The 7,882-nt window shown below is 59.9% G+C and overlaps 1 protein-coding gene across 1 annotated transcript; it reads right to left on the reverse strand.

Annotated features, from left to right (window-relative positions):
- Positions 1-3,160: 3,160 nt before the first annotated feature.
- On the reverse strand, positions 3,161-5,981 carry DMRTA2 (DMRT like family A2). Its single transcript, XM_075539741.1, has 2 exons — positions 5,426-5,981; positions 3,161-4,209 (listed from the first exon to the last, which is right to left on the reverse strand). Exons 1-2 carry the CDS (start codon positions 5,979-5,981, stop codon positions 3,161-3,163), a joined length of 1,605 nt encoding a protein of 534 aa, XP_075395856.1.
- Between the last annotated feature and the right edge of the window lie 1,901 nt (positions 5,982-7,882).

A 7,882-nucleotide genomic window follows, 5' to 3' on the forward strand; every position in this document is an offset into this window, starting at 1 on the left:
ACCGACAGTATCTACTTGGTAAATGCCTGGATCGAGCTCTTGGCTCTTTCTGGTTCCAAGGCACAGATCTCACCGAGGTGGCTGCTGTGGGGAGCCTGCTTTTGTACAAGGCCCGGCACACAGTAGGCACTCAGAAATGTAGCTGCTGCTGCTGTTATGAAGGGGAGAGTGGCGAGGGGTACAAAGAAGAAAGAAAAAGAATGAGAGTTCTGGAATATTATTTTTAAACTCGCAAAAGCCTGTCTCCCCAACTCGTGGCGACTGGACTCCGTCCTGGTGTTTGGTCCAGGATTCACTCTAGCAGGCTTGCGGAGACTCTGAGAAGAAGGAAGGCCTGGGAGGAGACTTCAAGAGCCTCGCCTCTGAAACTAGCTTGCACTAAAGCCTCCCTTCTCAGTCCAGGCTGGCAAGTCAGTCAGGGCCCCACAGAGTAACTCCACACTCCCCCCAACCCCAGCAGTGAGGGTCCCAGAGCATCCCCTGGATTCCAACTTGTTCACTAGCCTCCAACTGCCCCAGTACATCTCGTGTCCGGATACCGAGCCCCCCTTTTGGCTCTGCGAGTTCAACCGTGGCCAGTCAGGGTCTCTGAGCCTGTCTTGCCCAGAATCGGATTACCTTAAGCAAGGTAATCACAGATACAAAACATGTGTTCTTTACACAGCGGGACGTAAACACAGAGGAAGCGTGTGCTTACCTTGCTTGTTGGATAAGCTGCCCTTGGTCGTCCAGACAGCGCAGTGGACAGTGGGGTAGTGGGCATTTGCCGGTACCGGTACCGCGGGTAAGGACTGATCAGGCGGTAGTGGAGAAGAGGAGTTCAGGGCACCCCACTACTTCCCCAGCCCCTGGAACCGCCACCGTGAGCCCCAACTCCATTGGGACCCGCTCCTCCTCTCTGGGCCTCTGCGCTGTCTTCCCACTGGAGAGGGTTTCTGCAGAGCCCCCACCATGGACCAGCAAAGAGTTCTTTAGTAAAAGAGGGGGGGTGAAGAGGGGCGAGATTGGGGTGTGATAAGTCCCGGGGCCACTTTGGGGCACACTTTCTTCCTCTGTGAAATGGGGCTGATAATGCACAGCTCTCCGGTTTGCTGTGAAATGAAGCCAGGTGGTAGTCTAGACATCTACAAAGTTGCGGAGAGTGCATCGCACAGGCCAAGGCCAGGCTCCCACTCAGATCGGCTCTAACTTGGGGACAAAGGTTCGGGAAGGCCCGGCCAGGGAAGCCCGAGGTCCCCCAAACCTGGAGGCTGAGTGGGCCCCAAAGTCCCCACTTCTAGCAACTTTCTCCGCCTTCTCTTTTTATTCTAACTCTTCCTTCTTTTCTTTTCTCACACTTTCTCCTTTCTTTGCATCTCATCCCCCGCCTCCCTCACTTCTCCTTGCCCCTACCTTTCTTCTCGCACTCCTGCTCCCCCCACTTCCACTTCCTCGTCACCCTCACACTTTATAACCAAACAGCCAAACCCCCTTTCCAATTAAAGTGGAATTAGGCAACTCAATCAAATTAGTTCCCTATTAAAGCCCTTCTTTATTAAACCGTTTTTCTTGTCCTGCTATTAAGTTTCACCGCCCGGCGGAACTCGAGCCGGCCCCAGAAGTTTACCTTGGGATGTCGCCTGGCCCAGGCTTGGGAGGGGACACTCTACTTCCTGAGCAGGGATGGGAGGCTGGAGGAGGGGCTCGGCCGGAGGAACGAAGGGATCGAGGGATGAAGAAACCCACGGCTGGGGCTTCAGCCACTCTGGGCCACACTGCCTCCAGGAAAGGTGGCAACCCTCCCACCCACACCCCCAAGAAACTCCCAGGCCCGGGCGGAGAAGCGAGGTCGCCTCCCCTCCCAGACTCTGCCTCTGGGGAAGGGAGCGAGTTCGTGGAGCTGCAGCGCGCCCGCCAGCCCCGCCGGGTCCCGCGGAGCGGAGCCTGGGAACCCTGAGCTCGACCTGCGCTCCGAGACTGCCGGCGCCACGGAGTCTCCTCGACCCCCTGCCCAAGGGTCTGTCCCAGCCCCGGCGGGACCCCTGCCGCGCGTTTTTTGGGGCGCTGCAGTCCGCCCCGGAAATCAAGACCTGATGAGTCTCCCGAGGCGCTGGGCCTCAGTCGGCGTGGTTTTCTTAGAAAATAACATTTATTTCTAGCTCGAGTCTATGCAAAGGAGAGCACACAGTGAGCCGCTCTGGGCAGCAGCGTCTCCCGCTGCCGGGCGCAGGCCGGGCGAGTCTCCCGAGGTCACAAGTCGCGGCGTCCCGGCGGCGGCGCGCGCCCGAGGGCCCGACCCGCCGGGGCCAGAGGGCCGGGGAGGGGGCTGGAATCCGGCCCGAGTTTACAATAGATTCGATCTATAAAACCTGATAAGTACAATGCGCGCATCGTCTAATTTTTTTTCCATTTTGTTTTGTGGGTTTTTTTGCTTTGTTTTTTTTTTACTGTTTTTCACGTTAATACCGAGGTCACCTACAGATTACAATTAATAACTTAGAATTCCATTTTATAACATTATACACTGGCTTGTATATATATGTATAGATTATATATAGATTTATACATATATAAAAACTCACACTGCACCAAGGAAATCCATGCTTATCGGTGTAAGCAACAAAGAGAGCGACAAATACCGCAACGAGGAAAGTGCACCTTAGAACTTGTTTCCTTTTTTTTTTTTACATTTGATATCGGTATATATGTGTCCCCAAGACTCGACTCAGTGCCAAGAGATTTATACATCCTAAATGTATAGTTGTTAGAGCAAATATTTAAAATTTTTTAAAAAGAGGGAGAGGGGAACACAGAAGACAGGCTACCGTGCCATCTCATTGGGGGCGCAGGCAGGTGGGGTGCGCACAGCTGGGGGTGAGAGGCAGCGGCCTCGGTATTTCAGCGAAGCCTCCTGCCTGTGGAGGAGCTGGGGAGTCTGAAAGGGGGGGTCCCCCACCGCGGCCCGGAGTGAGGGGGGGATGAGGATCCGGGCCACGCATCCCCTTCTGAGAACCTCTGCACCTGGAGCCCCTCCCTTTCCTCCGTCCTGCCAGCAGCCCTCCAAACCCAACCAGAGACCCCCTGGGCGAGGCGGACTCCACTCCAGCCCCGGCGCCCACGGCGCCCACGAGGACCAGCCCGAGGTCCCTGTTCAGGGCTGCCCAGCCGCCGGGCCCTGGCCCTACTGCTTCTCCGGGGCGCCGTTGACCATGGGCCCATAGAGGCCGCCCGCGTAGGCCGGCTCTTTGTGCACCGCGGCCGCGGCGGCCGAGCGGTCGCGCATGAGATCGCTGAAGGCGTAGTCCATGGGCGGGCGGAAGCCGAGCGTGGGCACCAGGCCGGCGGTGGAGTAGGGCGCCATGAAGGCCAGCCCGCGGCTGTGCGCCGCCGCCGCCGAGTAGGCCAGGCGCAGCGGGCTGAGCCCCAGGGGCGCGCCCAGCGGGTAGGCCCCCGCGTCGGCGCCGAAGTGACTGGCGTTGGGCTGCAGCGGCGAGAAGGCCGAGCGGCTGCTCAGCGAGCCGAGCGCCCCCGGAGCCATGGCGCCGGCCAGTAAGGGTCTGTGGTGTGGCGGCGCTGCTGGCCCGGCCTGCAGCGGCGCTGGGAGCCCCGGGGCCCCGGCGGCGGCGTCGACGCGACCCGGCCACGCGTCGTCCGCGGCCGCCGATGCCCCAACGGCGGCCTTATCCGGGGGCACCACGGGGCCCAGGCCGGCCGCGAGCCCCCCGCGGTGATGGTTCAGCACCTGCTCGATGGCCTGGACTACATCGCCGCCGCAGCCCTGCAACACCAGCTCCAGGACGCCGCGCCGGTGGCCCGGGAAGACGCGCGTCAAGATGTCCAGCGGCGTCCGCTGCCGGGGACTCGGGCCTCCGCCCAGCCCGGGGGCCGGTCCAGCCTCTGCTTCCTCCTTGTCGGCCTCCGAGCCGGATTCCGAGCCCAGAGGGCTGGCGGAGCCGGGACTGTCCTCCTCGCCGCCGCCGCTGGGGCCAGCGCTGCCCGGGCAGCTGCCACCTGCCTCCTTAGACGCCCGGGCCAGTGGCGATCCCGAAAATGACTCGCCGTCGCCGTTCTCTGAGCCTGAGCCTGGCCGTACCTCTGGGGATGACGTCCCAGGACCAGAGTCCGCCCCGTCGGGGGAAAGTGGCTTCCCCAGTTGCGACTGAGGGCTGCCCGGGCGGCCTGCCTGAAGTAGCGTCTTGGGGAACAAGTCAAACTTCTGCAACTTGGCCTCTAGAAGGTGAAAATGAAGGTGTGAGGAAAGGTTAGCAGGACGTGACAGCACCCATAGTCCCTCAGCCCTTTGGATTCCCGATTCCTCTCCCTCTGAGTCTTTGCTCACTGAGCTCCTGTGCACTCTTGTGGCCCCAGCACTCCTGCCTGAAGGTGCCCCTTAGAATGCTAATCAGCCGCTAACCTGCACCTGTGTCTGTAAATCCATACCCAGGGCCCTTCTTTCCATCTCTGTGCCCCTGCACTTTGACCTTGGGCCCCAGTGTTCCTTTCACAGGCCTGCCCTGGAGAAGTGGCCAGGCCCAAGGCTTAATCTGGAGCCAACACAATTTCTGGCTATTCCACACAGACATCTCAACTCCACCTCTGAGGTCCCTGGAGTCCATCCTGCCCTGGGTACCCTCTAGCCCTGGACTCGGTAACCAGTTTAATGAGAGCTGCCTGCACGTACAGGAGGGCCCAGGCCTCACCATAGGCATGAGTAGGCCTCCTGCTTCCTAATTCATCTTTCCCCAAAATAAGATCTGAGAAGTTCTTCCTTCGCAAACTGAGCGCACCCCTAGCCCCATTCCCGTTGTTCAGTCCTGCCTTTCGCAGAAAAAGCCAACAGGATGAAGGCCAACAGGATGAAGGGAGAGAAGAGAAGAGATCCTAAGAGGTGAGAGAGTGTACAGCACACTGAGAACACCCTGAGTAGTGGCGGGGGGTGAGAGAGAAAGAGAGAGAGAGAATAAAAAACAGGCGGACAGGGTTCAGCATGTTTAGGACAGGAGAACAGAAATCGCACAGGAACTTGGAATGAGGTTGTTTTAAGTACCTGGGGAAATTGAGGCAGAGGGAGAAGGGTGAGAAGGAGGTCGGATTTCTGAAGACAGGAGAAAGGCGGAGTGTGGAGGAGGGCCGCGCCAAGAAAAAGACAGGCGAGTTTCTGCGCGGAGAAGATGAAGTTTAAGGAGTCAAGTGGCAGGGACCAGCTTGAGTTGGGGAAGATCAGGGTGGAATTAAAGAGTTTCCGTTGGGCCAGTGGTAGGGAAAGGAGTAAAACGCACTCGCTTCAGCAAGTGTGGTGGTGGCGGGGGAATGGGTTGCTGTGTTTACGTCTAATATTGGGGGCTGGTATGCAGTGCACTCAGGCAGCCCTGTTCCGAGAGGGGAAGACTTGACTCTGCCTGTCTACCCGCCCCTCAGCCCACCCCGCCCCACCTGCACCGCTCACCTGCGCCCCCAGCGCCCACGGAGCTGCCTCCAGCCCCCGAGGCCGCACCCGCTCCAGGCCCCCCGCCGTCCGCCGCACACACAGAGCCGAAGACCTCGTAAGCCGGCCGCGGCGGGATGATGCCGTTGGCCGCGGCCAGCGCCAGGCCCTCGGCAGTGCCGTAGAGCAGCTGCAGCTCGCGCGCCTCGTTCTCCTCCTGCGCTTGCTGCCTGCGCAGCGCCACCTGTGCCGCCATGACGCGCTGGCGCTCGGCGATGAGCGTGCACTTGGCGCACAGGCAATCCTTCCAGCGGCAGTAGCGTTTGTGGCCCTTGAGCGCGGACACCACGCCGTGATTGCGGCAGCGAGCGCACTTGGGGGTCCGCGGGTACTTCTCGGCGGCCCGCAGCAGCAGTGGCGGGGCCCGCAGCAAGCCGCCAGCGACGCTCACTGGTAGCGACGCGGCGGCCGCCGCTGCAGCAGCCACCGAAGCCACCGACGCCACCGGCGGCCCTGTCGCCGTCGCCGCCGCTGTCGCCGCGCCTGGCACACTGGGCAGCTCGGAGCGCAGTTCCATGGTCGGACCTGCGGCGGAAGACAGTGGGGAAGGGGGAGAGACCCGCGGTGAGGATCGCGCAGGGCTCTAGGCTGAAGCGCGGGCTAGAGAAACCCCAAACCCAACTTAGAGAAATTGCGGTTGCATAAGTTTGGTTCCTAGTTGCCAAATTGCTAGGAGAAACGGCCGCCAGAGTTCTTCCGAAGGCCGGCCTCGCCTCCCTATTTCCCAAGGCTCCGCCCGGAGCCAATCTTCTCACATCTGGTTTATGCTGTGTGTATAAGATACTGTTTGCGGTTCTGCAAATAAAAAAAGACACGCAAAGTTTTAAAGCCACTGGTTCCGACAGCTGTCATGAGGATTTGAAGTATTCCTTAAAGTTTGGTTGAAGTGGGAAGAGATGGGCAAAGAGAACTGTATTTGGTGGGACTGGTATCAGAGGGAGAATTTTGGTCCAACAGACTGCTAACCAAGCGCAAACAGGAATACCCACAGCAAAGCGTTCAGTTTGGTGAACGGGTGGCAAGGAGAGAGAAATGGAGGCGTAGAGCAGACCTGGGTTTGGGGGAAGTGTGAATGTCGTTTTGTTTTGAAGGGGGCGAGGATGGGCACGAGAAAACCAGGCACAGAAATGAAAGCTTTGGCAAGTAATAAGGGTGAGGGAAAACTCTCAAACTCAGTGGCAAAGTTAGGTTTGGGGTGGGGGTTAGGAACTTAGGGCCTCAAGGTGCCATGGTGTCAAGTACAGAGGAGGAGAGAAGCCCTGTGTGGAGTAGAATTTAGGGGGCCTGGGAGAAGAGAAAATCCAGCTGACGAAATGTTCTTTAGATGAACAAACCCAGCCCTAATATTAGTGTGAAGGTCAAGGACACAGCGAAAGACAGAGCTGATATGGGTGCTAGGACCGAGTGTGTCCACGCAGAGAGAACCAGTGGTGGACAGGAAAAAAACCCGCGGGCCCAACCTGGGGTGGGTATGGAGGGAAAGCGTGGCATCGTTTGTTTGTTTGTTTGTTTGTCTGTTTGGTTTTAGTTCTGTGGTCTGAGTCCCTCCTGTCCCGGAGGATGGAAAGTTCGGTGCTGTGGGAGGGAGAGGCCAGGTGGATCTCCATCCTTTTCTTTGGCCCCTCACAGCCCCTCCCCCACTCCTAGTTGAAGGCGAGAGTCTCCAGACACGCCCTCCCCAGCCTGGGTCCCCGCGGGACCCCGTTCCCGCGCAGCTTTCCGCGTTCGGCTTTCCTGGATGGGTTTCCGGGACTCCAATGACCCAGCAGGCGGCACCGAGGCAGGAGAGTCGCCTCCGGAACTGGCCCTGCGCAAACGCCGGGGCTTACCCGCGCTACAGCTCCGGAGGCCCAAGCAGGCCCAACACTCATTTTTCCGCTTTGGCTTCCTATGGCTTTCCTGGTCTGCGACCGAACCCGGGACCCAATCCTGGGTCTCTTCAAAGTATCCCAGCCCCGTTCCCTCGGAGAACTGCCTATTCCCCCCACGCCTGGGGCTGCGCAGGGTCCGAGGCCGGCGGGGTCAGAGCCTTGCCAACAGGGGCCTTCTGCCCCGCTAGCCCCTCTTCTCTCCCTCCGTCCGCAATTACCTGCCTCGGGCTCCGGGTTCTTCCGCCGCCGCCGGCGCCGCGCGCGCCTCCCAGCTCCGCTTGCGACGCAGGTCCTTTTGGCCTCTCCCCTTGCCCCTGGCCCCTAATCTGACCACGTCACCCTCCTGCGGTCACCATGTCCTAACTTCCGGACCCCTCAGTACAGAGCGCAGTCCAGCCCTCCTGTCGGAAATCGAAGCTGGGGGTCTGCTTGGGGGCTGGCGGGCTGGAACCCGCGACCCGGCCCTCGCCGCGCCGTGTCCCTCTATGGTGCGCGCCGGACGCCGCGCGCAGCCAGGGCCCAGTTGCCCGGCGCTGCCAGACTCTCA

This window comes from Tenrec ecaudatus, chromosome 1 (assembly GCF_050624435.1).
Source record: "Tenrec ecaudatus isolate mTenEca1 chromosome 1, mTenEca1.hap1, whole genome shotgun sequence".
NCBI classification, from domain to species: domain Eukaryota; kingdom Metazoa; phylum Chordata; class Mammalia; order Afrosoricida; family Tenrecidae; genus Tenrec; species Tenrec ecaudatus.